The following is a 27,497-nucleotide window of genomic DNA, read 5'->3' as shown; positions in this document are numbered from 1 at the left end:
ACTAAAGGTTAAAAAAAAGGGCGGGAGGGGAGGAGTTCTCTGCCTCTGGAAAACAGAAAGAGCACAAAAATAATCTATTGAAACACTCCACTGTGAGCGGTTTTTCTTTTTCTTATTCAAATGACTCTGAATTTCTTTTATAATCACAAAGTAGCAAGGAATGGAGCTGTTTTCTCACATGGATCTTTTCTTTTTCTACCTTTCTTTATTTTAGATTATGAAGTCAAAATATCGATCCCTTTCTTATCCTTTCCTGCTTCCCAAATCTCAAACAACAGCGCATGAGTTGAAATACCAAGTGCCTGGGTCCGTCCATGCCAATGTACAGGTAAGGCTGGCTTTTTTTTTTTTTCCACTGAATGCTAATGGGTAAAATTACTCTTCTTGGATTAAGTGCCTAGTACACTGGTTTCAGATTTTTCAATGAGGATGACGCCAAAGCAAATCTGAAGAGACCTTTTAAATTAATTTTATATTTCCTATTTAAAGTGTATTCCATTTATCCTCTTTTTAGAACTCTTTTATAAATATAACAGATACACTGTTTTACTTCCTTAACACTTGTTACCTCTATCACTCGTCTCTAATTCTACGCTGTAGTGTATTCACCATTATCTTTACGTGTATACCTTTTATTTCACCTGTATTGTCAATTTCTTCAGCCACACACTCATCTCTTTTATGCCTCTGTTCCTCCCACTGTAGCTGTCCTAGCGTCTTACACTTATCCTAGAGTCCGTGATGGATAATCTTCTTAACTGAGTCGCTTTATAACTGAAATATAAAACAGTCATTGTTAAGAAGCCTTTCCCTTATGAGAGGGTCTCACAGAAAGCATGTATATTCTTAATCTGTATAATCTTTCATGCATAAATTGTAAAAACATCAAACGCTCAAGAAATTTATATTCCTATCTTTTTGCCTTTTTAAAAAAAAATTGGTTTTATTTTTTTTTTTACTACATTTGATACTATCACTGATAGGTTGCAGAATGAGTCCACAGAGGGTTCATCAGTTTGGATTATGATGGGTTCATCAGTTTGGAGTAGCCCGTCTACACTTAAAAAATACTTTTTAAAGTTTCTTTGTCCTCCATTCATAACAGCTCCAAAGGGTCTGGTTTTAGTTTCCTCAAAAATGTATTAAGTTTAAATGTAAGTTAAGAATCCTTATGTCCCAAGGATTCCAGTGAATGCGTTCATAATTGGAAAATGTGTAAATAAATAAATATTCTTAGGAAAGGCCAGTCAAGGAAAAGGCTTGTCCTTTAATTCCTTCTGAAGTCACCCTAGCAACATGATAACACACAGTGAAGCAGGGACGGATTCCGGGGAAGCACCAGGAATGTGGCTGAAACTTCATATCTAAGAAGCTAGTTATAGTTCAATCTAATTTTAGTTCCTAATTAACCAAATGCCTTTTAGAGGCTCTTTTAATAGAATATGGAATTTGCTTAATAGATCCCACAATTTTACCACGTCCAGTCAAAGCATCTCAAATTACATGTGGGAAAATTGAGACCCGCTGGGGCTATGAGACTTGTCCAGGGTCACTGGCTGGTTGTAGGTAGGGGTGGAGTTGAAATCCTGCGCTTGTCGGCTATTACCATCACTCTCACGTATCTTGAGATCATCAGGGGCAGAACTAGGATGGGCCATCTTTGACATTGCCTTTTGTTCAAGGTCATCACTATCAGCATCAAAAGTATTAGGTGAGAGCAACTGAGTAGCTCAGTTGGTTAACATCTGACTCTTGATTTTTGCCTCAGGTCATGATCTCAGGTTGTGGTATCAGCCCCGCATTGGGTGTGGGGCCTGCTTAAAAATCTCCCTCTTTCTCTGCCCCTCCCCAACCCCACCCCTTAAAAAAAAAAGGATTCTTTAAGTAAAGATCTGGCAGTCTGCTACTAATACAGATTTATATAATCTGGACATGGATTGTAGTGACTATGATTACGTAAATGAAATCCCTAAATCAGTTACTTTGTACTATATAAAAGTAGAGGTATTTGTAGCTAAGAAATCAAAAGACATTTCAGGCCACAGATCAGCTGAGAGAACAATCAAAGAGATAGACCGCTTGAGAGAAATACCTATAGCAAATACTGAGTGAGCCCAGGCTACAGGAGACAATTAATTCAAACTTAGAGGCACAGATATATATATGTTCATATGTAAGTTAATGAATATTTTACGAACCCATTTAATGTTATTCTACTTGGAGGGAAGAACTACTCTTGCTGTAAGATAACACAGGAGCCTTCATGTTAAGAAAACAAGAGAATTTAATTTAGGATTTGAGATGGCATTAAAATTGATTCAGTGATCAACTTATTGAAGTTAGCAGATGTGAATGAAGCATCTGTTGAAAAGGAATTTCTGGGAATTCTATTTTTGTGATCAGCCAACGAAATTGTATGTTGGCGTTTCACATAGATCTTCTCTTACCTGCTGTTGGACCCTGTTTTATACCCTCTCACCCAGTCCCCTGGCACGGTACATAGATCTCTGCACGTACACTCTATCGAATGACTCCCGAGTCCCCTTCTCTGCATCACTGACCCGTGGGGCTGGATCCGGGGTTTCCCGGATACGCTTCTATGTCCGTCCTCCATGTGCTGGGGTGGCCTGGACTCCAGAAGCTCTAGGGCCAGTTGATTTGAAAGGAGGTCTACCAAGACTTACTCATTAAATCATTTATTTAGTCAGCGTATGTTTATTAAGTGCTATCTGTTTGCACAGTGAAGTCATCCATGCATACTTGCAGTTGAGGAAGAAGACAAAAATTCCCTGCCTCAGGACGCCTGGGTGGCTCAGTCGGTTAGCGGCTGCCTTCGGCCTTCCGCTCACGTTATGATCCCAGCTTGTTTGGATCGAGCCTGGCGTTGGGCTCCCTGCTTAGGAGGGAGCCTGCTTCTCCCTGTCCTCCCCACTCCTGCTCTCTGTTGCTATTTCTGTCTCTCAGATTAAATAAATCTTTAAGAAAAAAAAAGTTCTGTGCCTCTGGAAGCCTTGGTTAGCTGGGAGAGGGAAAGCTGTGACGTTGAACTATTCAGTTCACAAAGCTAGGTGTGGTCCAGGACTAACCGCTAGCCTGAAAGTGGGGGCCCCAGCACGCTGGGAGGGTCTGGCAGTGAGGACGGGAGAACTGGGCGTCTCCTGTAAGCAATGAACCTGCCCGCTCTGGGGATGGTAGATCAACTCCCACAGACCATTTGCTCTTGACGTGCTGGCAGGTAAAGCTGAGAGAGAGGCTCAAGGACCAACTGGGGATGCCCCCGAGTGCCAGCCTGGGTAATCTGGACCTGATCCTTGAAGGCATTCATGAACTTTGGACTTTTTTTTTTTTTCCCTATCCAGGAAGAATTAGGATATAGGAATGCTTTATGAAAATTAACCCAGATCAGAGTTTACAAACCTGGTTTTACCTGTGAAATGCTAACAGCTATGCCACCAAAAATATTTCTGTGGACAGAGAAGTTTTGGCAGATTATCTAAACACAGGATTCCTTAGTGCCTTTGTTACGCCGGTGGGTATCATGGAGTTGCTAAGAATGAATGTGCTATGAGGATCTTCCCAGCTGAACGGCTGGAGGAGCTCTCATTTGTCATGTGTCTGTTTCCATCTCTCTGAACAGACACACTTGGGGACCTAAAGTTTATACATACCAAGAACTTAGACTAGAAAGAGAGTAAAAGCAAGGACACCTGTAAGGAGGCTGCGGCTGTAATTCTAGCACAAAGTTTGCATTTGTAAATTAGTATTCTTTTTCTTGAAGAGGACTCCCCCACAATTTAAGCAGTGTCACTGGTAGCCAGAAGATGTTTTTCAGAACTGCCAAAATAACTCCAGTTGTGAAAGCAGCGGGCACAGCTAGGCAGTGCCAACTTTTTGAAGTCCGGAAAGTCTGAGAGGACCAGAAACTGAAAAAGAAAAGAAACCAGCCTGCTTCATTTCTCCTTTTCCGTAAAGTTCTGACCAGTGTTGTTTCACCGTGTGTTATTTACTGGCTTTCCACTTTATTCGTCTTGTTCTAGACATTACTATTTTCAGGTCATGAGTGAATAGAGCTTAGAGGCCCAAGGCTATAATCTAGCTGAATTCTTGGTTTTTCAGAGAATCTGGAAGGGAGCTGGGGGATGGGACCCAGTGCGCTGTAGGTAACTTGATCTTTAGAAAGTTTAGTGTCTTTTAATACTTTTAGGCCCTTTCCTCTCTCAGCTATCATGTGGCAATAGCCAGATAACTCTTACATACTCTCGTTTGAGAAATTTGACGCAACTTAACAAAGTTCTTTCTTAGGTTTATTCTTTTTTTTTCCCTAGGTTTACTCTTTTAAAAAAATTTTTAAGATAATTTTTTTACAGTTTATGGCTTGTAACATAATTTAGAGCCCATAAGCTTTAATTAGCTTAAAAGAAGCAAGGGGATGTAGCAAGGGGAAGAAGTAGATTCTAGAGTCAAGAGTGTTCAAATCCCAGCTTTGCTACATACTAGCTGTGCAGCCTTGAAAAATTACATCTCCATATGCATTTCTTTCATCAATAAAACAGATCATAACAGTATCTGCCTCATAGTGTTGGTGGGGAGAGCCAAATTAATCCGTGCCAACAGCCCTTGGATTATGTCAGTATTAGCTTTAGTTCTCAAGCTTTCCCGAGTGTTTTCAAGAGTTTGGAACAAAGCAGTGGACATTTTTGTTGATGGGTCACAAGGGTAGTTCTGGATCCAAAAATCTTTATGCTATATATTTATTGAAAAGGAGAGAAAGAACATTTGACATGATAAAGTAGATAGTCTGTAAGATTCATGTTCTTTTATTTGCAAAAAGGAACCCAATGATGTAATTCTTTTAACACAAAAACATTGGGTCCAGTCGTCCTTGGTAATCCCACACCAGCTGTGATGCACAGCGGTCGCAGAAGGCTTGTCACCAGCAGCCAGGGTGACTGGTGAGGGAGAACAGAGCCAGGGCAGGGAGAACAGAGGCTGCCCCCACCAACACGAATTTCTGCTCCTAAAAAAAAGGTCATCTAACCTGAAAGCTGACTTCAGCAACTTCCGCAGACACTTAAAATATTCTTGGGTGTTTCGCCTCGGAGCTGGGCATTCTAAGAAGCCTACCAAGAACATTTAGAGGAGACAAAGCAGGGTAAAGGCTTGGGGCCCAAGGGTAGAGGAAAGATGGCTCTGAAACCACTCATGCACAGACAGTAAGTAAAAGAACTTGCTTTCTCCTGAAAAAGAACAATCCAGATGTCCAAGGGCTATCATGGTTATCAAGACAGAGGACACTCAGCAGGTCTATCAAGGTAAAAGACAATGCCTGATGCCAAATAGCATCAATACAGACTCAGTATCGGGAACAATCCTCTTGATTAAATCGGGCAGCTTATTGTAGAAAAGTCAACCCTTAGACCGTCATTGCTGAGAAGTCCTGCCAAATGGAGGGAAATGATTCTGCTGGACTTATGTCTTTGATCTCTCTGTTAAAAAAAAAAATTTTTTTTTTTTTGAACAGAAAAGAAACTATACAGGTCAGTGTGAATGACATCCGAATTATATTAGTGGAAAAACTTGTTCCTACACTCAGGGAAAATGGCCACATGACTCTCTGCAGGATGTCAACGTAGGAATCACTGTAGATTTCAAAGGACTGTCACGTTCTGTGTTGTAAAGAAGTCAGGGAGGGGTAAAAGAAAGCCACTTCACTAACCTCTAAGGCAGCTTCCTACTATGGGGGTTGTTTCCCATTTAGGGACCAGGTCTCCATGCGGGAGCACTTCTGTTCTTGTTGCCGTGGTTCTTGGAGGGAGAAGACCCAGGAACAGGGAGTGTTCACCCCCTGCCCAGCACTGCACTGAGCGTTTTGTGGATTGTCTCATTCAGTGTTCACCAGTCCCGGAATTGGACTCCTGTGTGGCCTCTTATTTTCACAGAGGAGGAAAGCAAGACTTTGGGATGTTAAAATGGGCTAGGGAGGCACGGTAAGGTTGAGGCTGGGTGCCGAGTGGTCTGGCCCCACAAGGCAGAGGCTGTTTCCGCTGAGGTCTGGCTGGTGGTAATGGCCAACGGGTCCCGCAAGGCAAAGCTGCATGTCGACCTTGCCATATAGGATCCTCTTTTCTTACCCCAAGTGCCCCCCACCCTGAGCAACTCTCTTCTTGTTTCTTTCTGGCTTCCCAGAGCCCACATCTACACCTTTCTTCCTAGGACTTCTCTCCACTTAAGTTTTTCTCTTCAAAAGTTTGTCTTCAGCCTCAAGCTCCACTCTTCCCTATTGTTCAGGTGAAAGGATCATCCCATGTTGCGTGGTGAATGGATGACCCTCAGTGGACAAAAGTGGTTATTAAAAGGAACGGCTTGATAGTATGAGGTGAATTCTTGAACAAAGTTCATTCTTTGGTGTTCCTGGCCTGCTTTTCTCCTCAGTACAGACTGGAAGAATAAGGCTCAACAGTCTGAGTGCTTCCCTTGTCTCCTGACCCGTGCCACTGGTGGGCTGTCTCCATGGAAGCCAGCTTCTGCTTGAGAGACATATAAATGGCTCTTGTCCTAACAGTCTCTGGTCCATGACTGACTTGGGAGTGGGGAAATAGAAAGAAATTAAGATATATGCTGAATTTTATAGGAAAGAAAAGCATTACAGTAAGAGAAAAGCAACTTGGGACAAATTCTAAGAAAGTTTTGAGAGTTTTCCTTCAAGAAGAGATTTCTGAATTTCAATCCATATATTCAGCTTGGGCCCACTGTATATAAGGGGATCAGGCCTTGTGGTAAAAGAAAAGGTTACCTTTCTCTCAGCCTCTTTGTCTATGTAGCCATCTATTTTTATGAAACAATTCAGCCATTCTGTACATGACTCCGTGCTTACCATGGTAAGTGTGACCACTGTCTGTCACTATACAACATTATCACAGTATCACTGACTCTATCCACTATGCCATCTCTGTGACTTATTTATTTTATAACTGGAAGTTTGACCTCTTAATCCCCTTCACCTATTTTGCTTGAGAAGCCTATCTTTTAGGTTAAAAAATAGGACAGGGTACAAAAGAAAATGACTGGTTCTAGTTAGAGTTTAGAGACTAAAACATAAAATTAGAAACATGGTCTTTTTATATGCTTTAAAATTGTGTATTCAGACTTGAGGTTTGAAAAGTGAGGGTTAGATTTGATTCTCCGTATAAGGCCCATTTCTGCACATGTAAGCAAGGGTTTGAGGCTTGTCTGAGTTCCACGGGTTTAAAACAGAAATGCAGGATAAGTTGGTTGGACCAGTTAAGAAAAAGGAGAGAGTAAATCTTAAATTTAAAATAGAATGGAGGGGCACCTGGGTGGCTCAGTGGGTTAAGCTGCTGCCTTCCGCTCAGGTCATGATCTCAGGGTCATGGGATCGAGTCCCGCATCGGGCTCTCTGCTCAGCAGGGAGCCTGCTTCCCTTCCTCTCTCTCTGCCTGCCTCTCTGTCTACTTGTGATTTCTCTCTGTCAAATAAATAAATAAATAAATCTTAAAAAAAAAAATAGAATGGAGTCAGTCATAATGGGTTTGACCTTTTTGGCTGTTTACAAACTTTCGAGATCGTGAAGCACATAAAGTAGTTGAGTTCATCTGTATATCCCCTCAGAGTCTCTGGTTCAGGGTAGAGGCAGACCAAAGGGAAATCTGTATTTTTAGCTTTTCTTATGGAGATAGATTTTAAATAATTAGAATAATAGTAAATGCAGAGTAATACCAAGTTATTTTTTTTTCTCTATTACTTAATAGATATGTTCAGATTGAATACAAAATGATGACTTTAGAGTTTGGACTCAGACAATGGGATTGATAATGCTGACCCCCACCCCAGGAGGGGGGCAACCTCCCACATGCTCTGGTTTAATGGGTATCAGGTTTCCCCCATCCCATCCTGCTTATGCTCTCCCTCAGGTTCTTCTTTTGGCTTATAAATTGACTTAATTCTTAAAAGGGAAGCATTTACCAGTATCTTTCATAGGAAAGATGGCGAATGCGTGACTTGCCTGCTTTCCCTTCATGGAGCTGTCCGCCATCAAACTTAGCTTTCCTCCCCAGTGTGTCTTGTTCCAAGGAGTCTCTTTTTTGCATAGCTGTTCCGGAAACTACTTCAGAATGATTAGACTTGAAATCTATTTGGCACTCCTCATTTATATCTTATGTTAATGAGCTTATTAAATCTTTGAATCTGGGCAAATTTGGAGAGTGAGAAAGGAAAGCATGTTTCTTTTTGAGGGGAGCACTGAGAAATGACCACTAAAGGTGGTATATAAACTTCACCTCTAATCCTATACATCCAATATCTACCACGTGCCCCATACCATAGTTCTGTGGGTGTTAGGTGATTTATTTCTTCACCCAGCAGCTGTGGTGCATGCGCATGTCTGAGTGTTTGTGTGTCTTTGTGAGAGAGAGAGGGATCTCAGTTGTACAGTGGTGGAAATCAAGCCTCCCTGATATTAAAATGACTTGTTGAAAGTGAAAGAGCTGGTAAGGGCAGAGCTGAACCAGAGTTCCTTCTGGGCAGCATAGGTTTCCATTTTATACGTTGTTTCCAGAGTTCCATAGAACCTGATAGTTTGTGTAGCAGATGATAAGAACCTTCTTGAGGTAGCCTACATTTTCAGGGCTATGCCCCTTGGCAACCAAATTCAACTTAAATTTGAGAGGACTAGCAGCTGAAACTTTCATTTGCTCAGAACAACAAACATCATTTCTACTGATAGACAATAATGCAGTTCCTTAGAGATTACATGAAATCAGGGCATTTTCCCAGTGTGGATCATATTTATTTGTTTTCCTTGTGAGTTTTCTTCTGAGACATTTGACTATTGCTGCTCATAATTAAAACTTTTCAATAGCACATATTCATCTGATAAAATTAAATAAGTGTTTTGAAGGAAGTTATTTTGTAATGAATACCTCATACTACAGAGTAAGATTTTGAGGATTAACTCAATGATGTTAGTAAGTACTAATTTGAATTTCTCGAGTGTTAGAGATGGAACTTTTAAAGTTATTGATTAGATCAAGAATGTTATGGGCTCTTTCATATATATATATATATATACATATATATATATATATATATATGAACACAGACGTAAAACCAGTTACATACTAGATCACTTTACAGATTCCTAATAATGTGGAGCCATTCTTTTGTTTTTAATTTCAGTTGCCCTCATGAGAGACACTTTCATATTCATTTCAAATCAGGAATTGCAAATCTATTTTTACAGTGATTCTTCTGCAATGTCATGCTATTACTTAAGGAAAATCAATTAATAAATATTTACTGAGCACCTACTCTCTGCTGTCTACTGCAGTCATAGAATACTGGAAAAAGGGACGAACAGTGGTTCTTAGTTTGAAAGGCTTGTATGTCCTCTGGTCCACCGTCCTAGGCACAGCCACACTCTTTGCAGCAGCTCTGACCCAGTGTGCCGCGGCTCAAATGCATCCTCTAATGTTTTCATTAATAATAGCAAACACTTACATACCACTTGCCAGGTGGTAGGCCTCCTGCATGCTTCCTGGTAATTCATCTAATCTCCCTATAATCCTATAAAGTAGATATTCAATTTAATAGAACAGAAATCTGAGGCACCCTATAAAATATTCAATTTAATAGATTAGAAATCTGAGGCACCAGGAGGTTGAGAAACTTGACCAAGATCAAAGTTACTGAGGGGCTGGATTAAGCTTTGAACTAGGCAGTCTTGCTAAGTATGAGTGTACTTAACATATACTCGGGTATCTGAGCTGGAGGGGCTACATGAAATCCAGGTGGGAGCAGGTGAGGGTCTGAATGGGGGAGGCAGACGAGAAAACTGAGCAGTGAGGAGATACCCAAGAATCAGCTGATTAAAGGCAAAGTCAAGGTTATATATCTAAATGAACCTATTTGTGTTTTAAAATGTATTAATCTGAACAGTATTATTTGGGATAAAAGGAATCAGCACATAGTCAGAGCTAGGGTGACCCTATCGTATAGTTCAAAATGGGACAATTTGGAGTGTAAAAGTGGACCTATTACTAAAGTCCCCAGAACAATGGGCATTCCAGTGTAATTGTGGAACCATCATGGAAGTAGAACACCAGCGGTTGCCCTAGCCACTAGCATAGCCACTGGAAGAGGTACTTCCGAAATACTCTGTAGAAACTACACTTTATGGTTCCCAGTTTTGAATGAAAGCAGTCGTGGGTGGAGGAGGATATATTCATTCGGTAGTGTAGACGAAAAAGGATTGATTTCGTTTGATGAATACGTGGCATCCTCTCAGCCGTTCGCTCACTTCCATTTCCGATTGCTGCCTTGCAGTTGCTGCGCTCTGCTGCTGATTGGTCGGCCGGAATAAAGTACCACGAAGAGTCCATCCACGCTGCCTACGTCCACGTGATAGAGAACAGCAAGCACTATATCTATATAGAGGTAAGTCCCGCTCATGTGAACTAGTGGGACAGCCTGCCTTCCCATAAACAGCTTACAGAGACTGCAGGGTCCCCAGACTCGGATCTGCTACATTAATTGGCATATGTTGAGATGGTAGTTCGAGTCACCTGAATTTTTACGTCCCCAGCATACCTAACATGTACTTTGCATTTTTCATCAACTCGGGACTCTAGCAGTAGTCCCCCAAGTTCTTGTTATTAAAGTGTGTCAACTCACTATAATATTATTAGCCGGAAATACAAGACAGACGAGTTCGTTTTTGTCTTGAGTTGGAGGGTCAAAGTGGGAGGCGGGTACTGTGTCAGGAGAGCACACAAGGGTAAGCTGCTTAAATTGGATGCCACCGGTTTGGCAGTATTGGAATAGGGAGCATGCAGGGAAAGCAGCCTGGAAAAAGATGACAGGAGAACACTGAGGGCAAGTTCCACCTTCTTCAATCCTGTATGAACCATTGTTCATTTTAAAGCATAATCAGATCCCAGAGTTTGTGTTCAGAGAAGAGGAGAAAACCTAGGGACATTGAGTTTAGTCTGGGAACCTTAACTGCACTTCAAAGTAGATACAAACCTAGCTCAGAGCACGTGGAAAATCCTGAAAAAAAAATCAGAAGTCACAGTCACGGTAATGTAAAAATAAATCAGAGCACAACTCCCTTTTTTATTTTCATCTTGTCTTTCCCACTGACTTTTTTTAAATGTACGGAGGGAAATGGGTTTCCTAGAGAAACCATCCTAGCCCTAAGTTCCTTCCTCTCTCCCCCTCCACACGGTGACTAATCATGAAGGGCAAGTAGGAAAGAATTAGAGCTTTGTTTCTTTCACAGGCCTGGAGAAAGAGAAGCTGATTTTAAAAAATGAGCAGGCAAATGCAATATGGTATCCTGGGTGGAACAACACAACAGGAAAAGAACTCTATCAAAGCCTCGAGCATTGCAGTACTAATACAATTAGTATTATAATTTCATCAGTTATACCATCACAATAGACAATGTCAACCGCTGCCCCATCCATTACCCACAGTCCTTTTGCTTCATCTCTTTTTAGTAGCATTAAGTCAGCCTTCCTTATTAGTGCTACCACAGTCCTAAGTGAGCTCTGGAATGCCATGTGGATACACGTGGCTGTGGGCACGGACCTAGCTCTTCCGCCTCTAGCTGAGCCACGTGGTTGGCACCTACCTAACCTGCTCACCCCAAAAGAGGAGAATGGGCCATGCCACATGGCCTGTGAGTGTTCGCAGCTGCTGAGGAATGTGAAGCTTCTCTGTAATATGAATACAGAAAACAAACATGGTTTGGTTGCCACTGAAATGTTTATTGTTGGATGCCTGAAGGGAAGACATGTTCTCAGATGAGTTCCCAAGCAGTATCTCCTATAAGGTTGTCTAATGGAGGCAGTTTAAAGATTTATGTGCTTAAGTATAAAAACATGTAAACTCGTAAAAATGATGATGTGGCAAAAGGATGATAATCACAGTTTGAGTCATTGCTTCTATGTCTCTTTAGGATGATTAGGGAAGATTATGATGATTGTACTTATAAATTTCAGGTGTATTATAACAATGTATGGAAGTATGTAATAGTGATCATATTTGTACCTAATTACTAGCATTCTTTTATGCAGCAGCTAAATCTGTTATACCATTATGATAATAACGTTGCACCCGGGTTCTTTAGTAAGAGTTTTAAATAGCGTTTCAGAAGTCAATGAAGAGTGAAGGTTACCTAAAGAAAAAAAGAAAAACATTTTTTCCAGTTTCTTGGCTTATTTATATGTATGAAACATACTTGTGAAGTTGATTTGAAGCTACTTAAATAGAAATTCAGAAATAGTGACCTGAACGAATGAGACAAGGCAAAAGCACATTCTAGGAGATGACAGAGAATGGGTGGGGAATATTAGACCAGGATTCTGCCATCTACTCCATTAGAAAGGTAAATTTAGCATGGCACAGAAGGTTCACCAGTATAGGACTTGAAATCATGAGCATTTACACAACATGTGAATTTATAAACCTAGGGTCTCTGCTGATAAATTTGGAATGTTCTACCTTCCTAAAGATGTCAGCTACAAAGAACTCACATGATGAAATAATAGCATAGCTTCCCACTGGACTGAGATATGACATGTGACATTACCTTGAAATGTGTGAGGCACAGAGTGAGATGAAGCTTCTTTTATTCTGTTATTTGCTTTCATAAATGATTTTAGTAATAAGAACACGTAGGCTTTGTGAAACGTTTTTTTAAAAAATATCAGTGTAGTGTTATAGAGCACATTTTCCATATATATACTATATGCCACTAAGATAAGAAAGACTTACATGGTCACTCTCTTTCTCATAGAACCAGTTTTTCATAAGTTGTGCTGATGACAAAGTTGTGTTCAACAAGATTGGTGATGCCATTGCACAGAGGATACTGAAAGCTCACAGGTAACGGTTTGGCATTTGGGTAGGAGTGGTTACTGCAAATGTTCTTGCATTTACTGCTAAAATGACTTTGGAAAGCCCGTGTTATAATACTGTCTTTTCCTAGCAGGCATAAATTGGGTTCAGCTAGCAGTAGATTATCGGTTCCTTCAATCTGATTTCAGTTGCTGAGTGTTTTGAGTCCATTTTTTAAGCAATCGGAATTTTTCCAGGGCATAGTCATTTTTTCCTGGCCAGTCTCTTTCCCACGCCATTGGAGTTGTGATTTGATTTATTTAGTGGCAGACAGTGAACTGTGTTCACTTAAAAATCAAAGCAAAACAGTCATCGTATTTTTCCATGGGTTATATTTAAATGCTTGTTATCCTGTCTTGTTTCTTCAGCGCATGGGATTATTTTTTAATAACAACATTATTAAAATATAATTCACATACCATACAATCCAGCCACTTAAAGTATACAATTCAATGACTTCTAGCATATTCACAGAGTTGTGCAACTGAACCGTAGTCAGTTATAGAACATTTTCATCACCCTAGAAAGAAACCCTGTGTCTATTAACAGTCACTATCTACTTCTTATTTTATCCTCTTGCAACCACAAATCTACTTTCTTTCCCTATAGATTTGCCTAGTCTGGGCATTTAATATAAGTGGAAGCATACAATATGTCGTCTTTTGTGACTGACTTCTTTGACTTAATGTTTCTAAGACTCGCCTATGTTATAGGATGTTAACAGTATTTCATTTATATTTATTACCAGGTAATATTCCATTTCCTGGGTATACTATATTCTCCTAACACATTCATCAGTTGGTAGATGTTTGGGATATTTCCAGTGTTTGGCTATTATGATTGATGCTGCTATAAATACTCTGTGTTAGTTTTTATGCAGACATAGTTTTATTACTCTGGAGGTAGAATTGCAGAGTTATATGGTAATTCTATGTTTAACATTTTGAAAAGCTGCCAGAAGGTTTTCAAAACCAGCTACGCTATTTTATATTCCTTTAATGTATGAGGGCTCCAATTTCTCTGTATCATTGTGAATACTTACTATTATCTTACTATTATCTCTTTTGGATTATAGCCATCCTAATGGGTTTGAAATGATATCTCATTGTGGTTTGGACTTGAATTTCCATCATGACTAATGATGTTGAGCATTTTTGTTTGTTTATTTATTGGCCATTTCATGTATTATATCTCTGGAGAAATACATATTCACATTTCTTGCCCGTTTTTAATTAGGCTTTTTATTGTTGAGTTGTAAGAGCTCTTTATATAGTTTGGATACAAGTATTATATCAGAGTTATGACTTACAAATATTTTCTCCTATTCAGGGTGTTTTCTTTAATACTTTCTTTCTTTAATACTTTCTTCATAGTATCTTTTGAAACACAAAAGTTTTTTTTAATTTTGGTAAAGTCCAGTTTATCTGTTTTCTCTTTTATTGCTTAAGCTTTGGTGCCATAGCCACAAAATCACTGCCTAATCCAAGATCATGAAGATTTACACTTCTTTTTTCCTAAGAATTTTATAGTTTGAGTCCTTGCATTTAGGTCTTTGAGTCATCTTGAGTTATTTGTCATACATGGTGTGAGGTAGTGGCCTTTGTTGAAAAAGCTGTTCTTTCTCCACTGAATTGTCTTCCGTCCAGACTACTTCTTTTCATGGCTGCTTTTGGCTCTGTGTAAAGGCAACAAAATAAACAACACCATTACCTTTTAAATTCCTTGAATACATGCAGTGGGGAATGTTAAGTACATACACATTTGGGGATTTAAATACCATTTTACTTCCAGCATCACGTGGCACTTTAGTATCTTTTTTTTTACACATAATAGTGGGGATTTTTAGAACTAAGAACATTTTACAACAGTAACTACCAGTATTTTTTATGATCAGTAGTTTTGAGACTCTTACTGAACCTTCACAAGTAGTTGTGATAGTTACTGTTATTATTATCGTTGCTGTCCCCATTTGTGGAGACAAATGTTAGATTCGAGAGGCGATGTCACTCGACTAAGCCACTAACAACAATAGGCAAAAATGGCTTTGAGCCCGAGCCTTCGGACTTCCAACCCAGTGCCTCTCCCCATACCGCATGACTTGAGTTCATTGACAGGTAGGATTTAAGACCCCTGAAGGGTTGCCACAGTTTGGAGCAAGTGGGTTGGGCCTTTATTGTCCCCCCACAACCAGTCATCAGGTACAGGCTGACGTGAGGAAATAAGCATGACCTTGAGTGAGGGCAAGGAGGGCAATTCCTAGAGAAGGACTTCACTGTGAGTAGTCAGCAGGCAACACACGCAGTAGTTGAGCCCATGGTCAGGGCACTTAGGTAGCACGTCACATTACCCACCACATCCTGCAAGGTATACGGTAGATCTTGCCCCTTTACTACACATCAAAATCAACACTGGACTTTTTTTTTTTTTTATATTTATTATGTTAAAGAAAGGGTGCAGGGAGAATCTTTAACAGGCTCCATGCCCAGTGTAGAGCCTGACTCAGAGCTCAATCTCATGACCCTGAGATCATGACCCGAATCAGAATCAAGAGTCAGACGTTCAACCAAATGAGCCACCCAGGCACCCCTCACCATTGGACTTTTACAAAAATCCAGAGAGCTGGACTTGATCCAGACTTGCTGAGTCAGAATTTCCTGGAGTGGGGCCCAGGCACTTGTGTTTCATAATGGTCCACCGGTAACTCCAGGGCATGGCCGAGACTGCTCAGTACTCACCGAGAACAGCGTGCGTGGTCCTAAATATTAATAGCGATCTGTGCTTTCTCCAGGTGACCTCTATCTTTTGCCCTCTCACATACTTCTTTCAAGAAAGTAAGCATGGGATCTGTTTCCAAGATGACTTAAAAACAGTCCTGTTTACAGTTAAACATAACACATACACGCAAAGGTTTCTTGCATCATGCCAGTCTAATTTACGAAATTAAATTATCTGTCAGCTCTTGCATTTCATTGATGCAGGAGTATCCACTTTATCTGTAAAGCACATTTGACAAAAAAGTATTTTTTTTTTCATGAAATTGAAATGAGTTGCAGAAATCCAATAAGCAGACAGATGAGCTCACTGGGCTGCGGCAAATGAGGAATGTGGTGACCATGATCAGCTAATAAGGAGAGTAGGATGAATCTCAGTTTCACTCATCCAAGTTATTAGTTCCCTGTAGTATATACATTAATAAGTACCTGTAATACTTGTTTTTAAAGGGTTTGGAAGTCTGAAAGAACATTTTTCCTTAGCATCCTAATTTGTCTTTAAAAATCTGGACTTCTTCTGAAATCATACTATTTCGGGGCCGGAAGGAACTTTAAGATATTTTCTGATTGAACATTTCCCAGTGATCCCGTGAGTTGCTTCTAAAAGGAAAAGGGATCTGTGGGGAGATAGCACGGGAGCCCCAGCATCTGCTGCAGACTGTGTCTCACACGTGGAAGTTCAGAGAGCACATTAAAGATGCAATTTCAAGACTACTCTGTAGAGAATGGGAAATGAGTCCACTGAATTTCAAATGAACTGTGTTGTTTAGCCCTGATCTCTCCATCATCTCCCTTTTTTTTGACAGTCAGGTTTCAGAGGGTCTGTATTTCACACATAACATTTTTCATCGATACACGCAGGATCCTGGAAATATATTTTACATTTTCCCCCCTTCCCTTTAGCCCCACATTATTGTTCACCTCCTGTGTTCATCGTAACAGTAAACTCTGTTTTCATTTGATAATTTCAAGTCTGTCTGCTTGTGCTCTTAAGAAAGGGAGAGGTAGGTAAAGAGCTCATCCTACCCCAGCCGGCAATGTTGCCCACCCCCCTTTCCCCGAGGGCCACGGAGTGCCGTGCCCAAGTTCACCCCCTTGCTTCCTTCCCTGACTCTTCTGTGCTCCACTCTTCTGAGACTCCAAGCTTCCCTGCCAATGTCACATGCCTAGCAACAAGTATAATTTTGGCTGTTGGAAAAAGAATAGAATCTACACAAAGCAGACGGAGGGAAATGACAGTCAGCATTCAGCCAGGCCTGACCAAGGAACACAGGCTGTCGTCCAGGTCCCTCCCACCCTGGAAAGATCAGAGTCTTTTAATTGCCAACTCTCTTGACTGGGCTGAGACTTTATTTTTATGCCAGTGCTGGAATCCAGGAAACACCAGTTCCCTGAAGTGAGTTCTCTGCCTTCCTCGCTTCCTCCTGGTTCCTTCTCAACAGCCATAATGCTTTGCAGAAACAGGTTTTTGCAAAGACTTCACACTCTGATCCATGACTTAGAGCCTTGGAACGTTGGTCATCCTATGGCGAACCAAGAGTCGCTGTGGCAATCTATGCAGAAAACAGAAGGTCTCCTCTAATAAGGAAAACTGTCCTGGAATTGAGACCAGCTCTCAAGCCACTGGAAGCCCGTCTTTGAAAACTCAGATCTGACTGGAGACCAGGGAGAAGAGATCATCTGGTTTATACCATGTTTGCATAAGCCAGGAGAAAGAGAAACAACTAATCCAGGTAGAAATTTTAAAACAGTGTGTGCCATGAATAAATGATTTCTGAGTATGAAACAGTTCTGCTTCTGGAAACCTGCCACACATAATTCTGCTGCTTTGGTAAACAGGAAGTGAGAGAGCCCATTTTGCATTCTTATCAACAGAGTTGACACATGCAATGAAAATAGGCCATTGGTTTAATGCCTTCACATTTTAATACTAAACTACATTGAAAAATGCACAGTTTTGAAAATTGCTCAAATTCTTCCTGCTCCCTCTGACCATAGAACAGTACCAGACGGTGCTTGCGGTTTGCCCAGGAGTGGGTGGCATGGGGTATTCGGAACTATTTGGGGACCAGGTGTCTGGCAACTCAGGTTCTTTTCAACTCTGTTACCTACAGGCATGTGACCTTTCAACCTATCAGTTGATCTTTCTGACACTGTTTTCTCAGGCTAAAAGAGAAAATCAGACCTGTTCTACCCAGCTCACATGAATGAATGTGAAAGCATTTTAAAACCATAACACATCAGTTCATGTGAGAAATGATTAGGTTATTTCCAGGAAATTCATCTTCTGGAAATCTGGTGGCTCACTGTCAATTTGAATAAATTAAAAATAAATAAATAAAGCGTTCATCTGATTTCTTCATTTTAAAATTAAAGTTATTTCTCATAGATTTCTGGGAGACTTGCTATTAAAACGTTTCTACTTCCCCTGAAATGAGGGCCACTTTGTAGCTGAGTGGTACAGGGCACAAGCTGAATTTCCTGAAGACGTGGTTTCAGTCTCAGTTCCACTCATCAGTAGCTGTGTGACTCACGCTGGTTACCTAACCTCTCTGGGCTTCACGGCCTCATCTGTAGAATGGGAAAAATTAGGCATCCATTTCGTAAGGTAGGTGTGGGAATGGGATAAAGGAAAAAAGAAGCCCAATACTCAAATCAACTGTTTCAGAATTAATATTTATGATAGAAACAAGTGTTTTAGTTAAAGAGATGTTTTTTTTTTTTTTTTTAAAGATTTATTTATTTATTTGACAGAGAGAGACCACAAGCAGGCAGAGAGGCAGGCAGAGAGAGATGAAGGGAAGCAGGCCCCCTGCTGAGCAGAGAGCCCCATGCGGGACTCGATCCCAAGACCCCGAGATCATGACCCGAGCCGAAGGCAGTGGCTTAACCCACTGAGCCACCCAGGCGCCCCTAAAGAGATGTTTAATGTGCGTTGGTTTAAATTATTAATAGCGATGGCTGGATAAGTAAAACTTACTTCGGTTGCCTACCATGGGTGCTCGTTCATCCTGTGACAAGCAGACACCATATGAAAACACTGTCACAGGTGTCCTACCAGAAGTCAGTAGCTGCCTCTTCCTCCTCCTGGGAATCCATACTTGGACTTCTTATTATTGGTTCAGTAAACATCCCACCCCCTTCTAAAATAAAATAGAAGATATTCTGTAGCATCAAATGAATTCAGCTTCACTTTAATTTGTTTTAATTTTAAGCATTCATTTTCCTTTATTATTCTCTGATGGTGTATAGGCTTTCTCATTGAAATCAGTGGTTATAAACTGAATAATCATGTTACCAACTAGTTTCTGAGTCTTTCCACATTCGAGCTGCTTAACATGTACTACCTTGTTTCATTCCCACACCTACCTTACGAAGTGGATGCCTAATTTTTCCCATTCTACAGATGAGGCCGTGAAGCCCAGAGAGGTTAGGTAACTGGCATGAGTCACACAGCTATTGATGAGCGGAACTGAGACTGAAACCGCATCTTCAGGAAATTCAGCTTGTGCCCTGTACCACTCAGCTACAAAGTGGCCCTCATTTCAGGGGAAGTAGAAACGTTTTAATAGCAAGCCTCCCAGAAATCTATGAGAAATAACTTTAATTTTAAAATGAAGAAATCAGATGAACATTTTATTTTTTTAAAGTAATTGCTTGATAGGTAAGAAGTTCTTTGGCTTACAGAAAAATCTGCCTCCTGTTATTACCATATCCTATAATTTGTGTACCATGCTGAAAGGACACGCTGGGCGTGTTTCAGAAGCACTGTCTTAAAGAAATTTAAACTATGGTTATAATAGAAAGAACAAAAAGCATGTAGATTGAGCATGCCAATTGCTGGGTTCATATTTTTTTTCTTGTGGGCCAACCTCCAAGCTCTGTAAAACACCCTGAGAAGGGGTTACCCTGGGGCAGAGATAACATGAGATTATGGGAGGAGGACCTTTGATTTAGATCACTTAATGGCTTTTGTTTTATTCCAAAAATTATAGAAATGGTGATCTCAGAAGATTGAGAGGTGAAAGAGTAGCACAGGGCAGAGGCCAGCAATCATTTTGTAGGATCTTACTTGGGGGCAACAGGGGAGCTTGCCTGACATAGCTTATCAAGCCGAGAATGAAGTTTTCAATGCGCTGGGCTAACCTTCAGCATCCTTACATTTAAGAGCTTGTGTCTCCAAAAGATAACCCACAGAAAAATGACACAAGTGTGCATGCCCAATATGTATCATGCCGTCATCTATAACACTGCATGGACGATATGCAAAGTCACTGCTGAATAGGGCCAGCATTTCTGGAGGACTAGCCATGGTTTAGACAACCCCCTCCTTTGCAGCTGGGAAAACTGAAGTCTGAAAAAGGCTACTGCGCTTTTAAAGATTGGCCAAACATAAAATAAAATGGGTTATGTCCCAAACCACTGAGAAGCTACAGATCCAATTCTCAAGAACCAATACCACTACAGTATAGAACTCTCCCCACAAGAACACTCTGCCCCAAGCACAGTTCTGCTTAGTTCTGGCAGTGTTCCATGCTGCAAAATCTACAATGAAAGGATTTATACCCACCCTTGGAGCTTATAGCAATGCTCTATGAATCCCAAATTCTCAAAAAAAACCCAAAAACAAAACCAAAAAAACCCCAAAACAAAAACAAAAACAACAGCAACAACAACAAAACACAAAAAAACAAAGCATCTCCTCACCAGAGAAGCATGGGCAAGCTCCTCAGGGGCCTTCGTCCAGATCCTGAGACCCCACTCTAGGCCTCCCCACTTCTCCCGACAGCCCTTCACGATGAAGAGGGAAGGGGAGGGAAGGAGGAGAGGTTTTCCCCGAGTGAAGAAGGAGGAGGGTAGTGTAGGACAGCCATGGCCATTTACATGGTGAATTAGTGCTGTTTTTAAAGATACAGGCAACATTTCAGCAATAACAAAAAAGGAAAATATTAAAGGTCCCATACTCTCACCACCCTAAAAACTCACTTTTTACTTCCTTTTTTTGTTCATATTAATATACATATATTTTTCTATTGAGTTGTCTCTTACTTCCTTTTACTATAGCTCGCCTGAGTTTTTATTTCAGATCCCATTTCCATACAATAGAAGGAAATTTAGTCTAGTCACCTCCACTCTTAAATGTGGCCAAATTCAGCCATTTCTTGCTGTTTGCTATTTCTGCTCTGTATGCTGTCACTCAGGCACAGCCCAGGCTCTCCTCTCTTCCCCTCCCCGACGCACCCCATCCTGGGTATGGATGGTGAGGGGCCCTGGATCTTTGCGAAGAGACTTCCAGCCTTCTGTGTTGATCTCTCTTGGGCCAGTTCTGGCGTAGGCTTACGGTGGCATGGGGGCCTCCCCCTTCTGTCAGGCCTGCCCTTCCTCCACTTCTCCCTCCTCTGTTGTTGCCACATCATGTGGGCTGCTGGACTTTTCTGGGGGGCTCCTTTGGAAGCAAGGTTATGTCTCACACTCAGATCCTATCCTGTTGAAAGGTGATGGGGTCTGTCCTGTTCTCCCTGGAATTCTGCTTGAAAGTGAAGACCAGAATCCTTGCACTGAGTCTCTCTCTTAGAGACTTTACGCTCTTGACTCAGCTCAGAGGATCTCTACCCAGTTCCCCAGATCTAAGAAGTTGCTCTCTCGTGCCCAGGTTCCTCTGGGAGCATGCCACTTGGGAACAATGCCTGCTTCGTATCTCTAGGCAGAGGGTGAGGGAAGGGAATGTATTTAAGGAGGAAAGTGATTGCATATTTCGTAGTATCAGCCTGCCACATCTGTAACTGTTTTGTAATTGTAACTTCGCATCAGGGCCATTTTAAAACAGTACCAGCAGCATTTTGCTAGGAAGTGGTGGTCATTTCCATGGCTGCAAAATGCTCACTCTTTGAGTGACTGTAACATAATTTAATTAACCATCCCCCTTTATTGGACATTGATTTCCAATTTTTAGATATTAGACACAGCACTGCTGTAAGTCTGTGAGGTCTGAAAGAAAACTTACTTTAACAAAAAGCCTGAGAGAGCAATTTTGTAAAATTGTTCTGAGCCGCAGTGGATGAAGCGATTGCCTGCAGATGAAGGCCTGGAGCCCACTCGCTCTTACCTTGTTTTTAAAATCATAAAGAATTCTGGGGCACCTGGGTGGCTCAGTGGTTTAAAGCCTCTGCCTTCAGCTAAGGTCATGATCCTAGGGTCCTGGGATCGAGCCCCACATTAGGCTCTTTGCTCAGTAGGGAGCCTGCTTTCTCTTCTCTCTCCCTACCTGCCTCTATGCCTATGTGTGATCTCTGTCTATCAAATAAATAAATAAAATCTTTAAAAAAAAAATCACTAAGAATTCTGCCCACTAGGGGCTCCAGTTCTTGCCCTAAAATGATGGCTATCACCTGCACCCCCAACCCCCAACTTTTCTCTTCCTTGGTTTAACTCAGCCACAATTTTCTGGTTTGAGATTCAGGAGCTCCTTTTTCTACAACAGTGGAAATCTAAGCTATTTCTGCTAACCGGCCGGCCGGTTTAAAAATTTCATCTTTCAAGAAATTCAAGAACTGTTGCATTGTTAAAAGGCAAAGCCCTCGATATGGAGCGAACAGAGTCCTGAGAACAAGAAAATGTGGACATTCTGATTCCTATAGACTGAATTTGCAAGAATGTTTTATCTGAAGATTAAGATCTGTATAGGACATTCTTCCCATATCCTACATAAGAGGCTTCTGTTTTGAGGTCATTTCTGCTCTTCTAAAACAGTGTTAAAAGGGAACCATCTTTTACAAACAGAATCACAAACACTTGGTGTTTAAGACCATCAGTATCACTCCAAAGGGCTGTTCATGTTTCACAGTTGTGAAGAAATGACTTACATAGGTCAGCAGCCATAAGAAAACAGGTATTTTGAAATAGTAAAAAATCAGAAACAATTTAAACACCCATCAATAGAGAAATGCTTTAAATAGTATGGTAAAGATGTGGAATTCTTTATCACTTTGTTAGAAAATGGACAAGGTACAGACATATAGATAAAAATAACATTTGTAAAAGTGCTTATAGTATTCTAACATTTCCATAAAAGAAAAAATATATATTATATGTTAATATTATATATATGTATACAATTATAAACATATATTTCATATATTAAATACATTTAATATGTAAAATATATACACTTATATATATATACTATATGTGTATATATATATATTTTTTTAAATCATAGACTCTTTCTGGAGGAACATGGAAGGTAACAGAAGTTGCCCTCAGGGAGGAGAAACAGTGCCTGGGGACAAAGGAAAGAGAATTTTGTTTTCATCATATAATCTTCTACTTCTTAAATTTTGTACTCTGAGCAATAGATTACCCATAGGAAATAGAAGTTAATTGGTGATTCCTCAAAAGGCTAAATCTATAATAAACCTATGAGCCAGCAGTGCCATTCCTGGGTAAACACCCAGAAGAACTGCAAACAGGGACAGAGGTTCCATACGCCAGTGTTCACTGCAACATGATTCACTGTGGCCAAAAGGTGGAGACAACCCAGCTGTCCATCAATAGACGACTGGATAAAATAACATGGGGATTACACCTACAATGCAGTATTATTCAGTCACAAGGAGGAAGGAATTTCTGATATATGTATGAATCTTGACATTATTCTAAGTGGAATAAGTCATACACGAAAAGGACAAATGCTGTATGATTTAGATGAAATATCTAGAATGGCGAATTCACAGAGACACAAAGTAGATGAGAGGTTACGGGGGTTGGAGGGAGGGAAAATATAGGTGTTTTTGCTTAACTATCAAGGAGTTTCTCTTTAGGCTCATGAAAAAGTTGTAGAAGTAGGTATCATGATGGTTGCACAATATATGAATGGAATTAATACCACTGAACGGTACACTTAAAATGGTTAAGATGGCCAATTTTGTGTTACATTGTACCACAATAAAAATTCAAATAACATGGAATTTAAAGAGAAACTTAATTTTAACTTTTGCAGCTTCATCTCTTCTCTACCAGTGGCTTCCCAGAAACAAACCTGCTTCCAACCTGACCCCATTCTCCCAAGGAGACAGTACTGCATGCATACTGTGTACAAGGATCCTCCATGGGGCACTGCCCAAAGTAGAAAGATATGGGGACATATGTCCTGGGTTTCAGAAGGGCTTATCCTGTAGCCTAGGCAGCAGATCTGTGTGTTAACTGTTGTGTAAAGCAAAAAGAATGCTGAATAGACCTGCTTGCCCTGAGCCATGGGAGTGTAGAGGGAGGAACAAACCAGTTTTAATTGGAAGATTCAGGATGGTTTGACCAAGGAAGGTGCCTTTCAGCTGCCCTGGAAGGGGAAGTGGGATTCTGTGAGCAGGAGGGGGTATTCTAGACTCAGAGGGCAGATGACCAACCTACCTTGGTAGGTAGGGACACCACTGAACAAAGGGCAGTAGTCTGGCTCTGGGCTGTGAGTCTGGGAAGATCCTATGGGAAGGCGATTCTGGAAAGGCAGTTGAGGCCAGATGGTGTCCATTTCTAAGTATCTGCTTTAACTCATTTGGGCTTTTAAATGCTGGTAATGGGGAAATAGCTTAGGTGTTCTTTCTGTTCTTCTCTTCCCACTGTCTTGTTTACCATTTAAAAATGTGAGCCTCTTACCCTTATCAGGCAGAGAACTTGGAAGAGTTTACTTTTTTTTTTTTTTTAATTCATTTTTCCAACTCAAACTATGTTTGCCATCTAGTGATTAATTCATGCCATTGCAACAACCTAATTCAGACGCCTTGTTCCTTAGCCTGGCAGTTAGGCTCACGGGCCTCTATACTCGTGTTGCTGGCCATTTCCTCCCTGAACTTCACTGGCCACGTGCCCTGATACAGACATTGGTGTTTGGACACACTCTCATGAAATCTGACCCCTCAGAGAGGAGGAGTAATATTCATGTGAAAGAGAAAGGTAGTTGTTTAGAAGAAAGTAATCCTTAGAAATTAAGTATAAGAAGAGTTTAAGTGGCAGCATCTTTGTGTGACCATGGATCACTCCCATCTATGGACAAGATTTCTTGACCACATACATACCACAGTCATTCACAGCTTTCCCTCCCTCCTGTGTAGCTTATAAAGAAAGACAGGGACTTCAACAGCTGTGCCTCCCAATAGTGATACCCATTTGAACATAATTCTCCAAACACTTACCTTTCTGAATGGAGACCAAAGTAAGTAGCCCCACCACCTTCTTTTATTTGTTACACCATTGCGTTAACAAAGGCTACTCAAAGGCTTTTCTTTCAAAGGCTGTCTTCAAGGCACTGGAATAGGGGGCCAAGAAATGTTGGGTTTCATGTGTAGAGGATTTAAAAAATCATCAGTCACTCAGAATTCTTGAAGGGCCCAGATACGAAATTCTTTTGTAGCAGACCCAGTTTTCAGAGCTGAATCGCAATTTCTAAGCAATGATGATTTCTGCATTGGAAAGTGTACTGGGCCTAGCATGTTTTCAGCCCCTGAGATCTAGGCTGTGGGAACTCACTGACTCAACAATCATTAACTGGATGACTATTAACTGCTGGGCTCTGAGCAAGGCACTTGTGGATATAAAACTATTACATGTTAGATATAAAACTATTACGATGACATCTTTTTCCAAAACTTTGTTATAACCCCCCACCCCACCTTCCATGGGATCCAAGCATGGGTTGCTTACAGTGGATTCTGTCCTCGGAAGAATTATGCTGCAGAGAGATAGTGAGCAGAGTTCCCCATTCTACTACTAAGTTCAACTTATTTCTTTTAGGTTGTTATTAAGTGTTACCTGGATAGCAGCTTCTGGCCTCCAATCCAGCAGCACCGTCCAAGCCCTGAAATGGGGTAGAATCTATTATAGGAAGCCGTTAGCTCAATCTCTGAAACCACGTGATCTGCCTCTCATTTTTTGGTGAATGGCTCTGCATCTGACTTTTGTAGGGAAAGCCAGAGATACCGGGTGTATGTGGTGATACCACTGCTGCCAGGATTTGAAGGCGACATCTCCACGGGAGGAGGAAATGCCCTGCAGGCAATCATGCACTTCAACTACAGGTGCCAAAGCTCTAAAGTAGGCTCTTCTCAGCTTTCTATCAGTCACGCACGTAAGCTGGTGAAACGAATGGAAATGTTTCTCCACATCTATTCAGGGAGTGGTGAACAGATGAACGCTTTCTTTTACTTTTGGATCTTGGCCTGTTTACTAGTTGATAAAATTCAAATAGAGCCTAAAATTGTAAATGACGGGCCTAGAACACATGGCAAATATAAAAAGAACTGAAATATAAATCTCTCTTTTATATTCATTGCCTATCCACAAGGCATACATATACATATATCTTATAAAGGGAGACAAGGAATATATATATATATATATATATATATATATGTATATCTCACACACACAGACATATACACATAATAATATATGTAATGTTGGTTCAGAAATTACCTTGAAGCCACCACCTAGTTACTGAGCTTTCCATAGTCTCTGAAGAAAAAAATTAAATGCTTAAAGTAGTATGATTTTCTATGTGTTTCTTTATGATTCTTTAGGTAGCGAGGTTTTCAGCAAGGTTGGTAATGATGACCTTTGCCAGTAAATGAAGTATGAAGGTTCTTTCTTAGCTCCTGGGATTTTAATTCTGCTTTCTCTGCCACAGCTTTGTAAAATTTAAAGGAAAGTAGGAAATCCTATTCTCAATATTCTAAAAAGCAGAAATGCCATATTCACTCACAAAAAAACCTGTGAAGCTTCAGACTTGGCCAGTAGAGCATTAGGAGTGGGGTTGGGAGGTATGTCTGGTGAGCGGAGGTAGAGAGGTGGTGTAGACAGTGATGGCCCCCTGACATTCTCTCTGGGTCCCTTAGCTGGGAAAGAGAATGGCAGTGAAGAGGTAAGTGGACAGGTTTGGGCATGAATCCCAGCTCCCAGTAACAAGCACTGTGACCTGGGATACCAAAGAGCTCTGCTCAGAATCACACTCGTTCTAAGTCAGAGCAAGGACAAGAACCTGGATATTTTCTTTTACTGTCCCTTATATTTCAGAACCATCTGTAGATTCCCACCTTTCTAACCAAATCTTTTTGTTGGGGAGGGGCTAAGGAGCCCTTACACATAACTCCCAGTGTGTAAAGCAGATATGGTGGTCTTTTTTTTTTTTTAAATCCTCTCATTTTTTATTTTTTGAGGTATGCCTGTTTGTTAGGATCTCAAGTAACGATTGTTTTTTTTAGTTTTTTCTTGGGTAATTTTGCCTGGTTACAGTATGAGAAAATTTTATGCTTTGGTCTATATGCTTTGATTGAAGATTTGCCCACTTCTAATATTATCTGATTTATAACATGACAAACAAAGCTTTTCATGTATTTAAGGCACTGACATAATGTTTAATTGGATTTTATCCACTTCATTTGCCATTCTAATATTATTTTTGGAATATTGTCAATTGTAATTATTTTCGATGACTATTTTCTTGGGTTTGAACCAGCTGAGTGAAATAACATTCTTGGCTTTTGTTCAGCAACTAAAATTCTAACCTTTTATTATGCAAAAACATCTCTATTTGCTGGCATCATCTTTAAGAATATCAGTATTTCCCGAGTGAAACTGTATTTTTAATTACTTTTTACAGAGCAAGCAGATGGAGCATAGAATTTTTTTTGTTTTGTTTTTGTCAGTCTTTATAATTCATTGACTATTATCAGAGTGGTGAGAAACAAAATCATTAGCAGAGTCAGTTATTTGAAACTCTGTTTTTCACTTTCAAGGCATTTGCCTTGGTATAGAGTTTAG

At 40.5% G+C, this 27,497-nt stretch overlaps 1 protein-coding gene and 1 long non-coding RNA gene across 8 annotated transcripts in view; one reads left to right on the top strand and one right to left on the bottom strand.

Annotated features, from left to right (window-relative positions):
- The window catches only part of PLD1 (phospholipase D1), a 199,349-nt gene that overhangs the window by 140,286 nt on the left and 31,566 nt on the right, over positions 1-27,497 (top strand). For 6 of the 7 annotated variants that reach the window (XR_006609154.1, XM_004756582.3, XM_004756580.3 and 3 more), the window contains 4 exons: positions 215-328; positions 10,342-10,452; positions 12,818-12,906; positions 25,643-25,756. Coding sequence is in view for 6 of the 7 variants with exons in the window: in XM_004756582.3 (XP_004756639.1) it covers positions 215-328; positions 10,342-10,452; positions 12,818-12,906; positions 25,643-25,756 (428 nt within the window). In the remaining variant the exon portion in view is untranslated. The remainder of the gene's footprint in view (positions 1-214; positions 329-10,341; positions 10,453-12,817; positions 12,907-25,642; positions 25,757-27,497) is intronic. The other variant, XM_045088627.1, reaches the window with a different exon arrangement.
- Positions 14,351-20,625, bottom strand: LOC123394412. Its single transcript, XR_006609155.1, has 2 exons — positions 20,397-20,625; positions 14,351-14,593 (listed from the first exon to the last, which is right to left on the bottom strand). It is a non-coding gene; the product is annotated as an uncharacterized LOC123394412 (long non-coding RNA).

The sequence above is a fragment of the Mustela putorius genome, unplaced genomic scaffold (assembly GCF_011764305.1).
Source record: "Mustela putorius furo isolate JIRA1106 unplaced genomic scaffold, ASM1176430v1.1 tig00003834_pilon_pilon_pilon, whole genome shotgun sequence".
Lineage (NCBI taxonomy): Eukaryota > Metazoa > Chordata > Mammalia > Carnivora > Mustelidae > Mustela > Mustela putorius.
The sequence above is the reverse complement of the archived record's forward strand: the minus strand, read 5'-3'. Positions and strand labels throughout refer to the sequence as shown.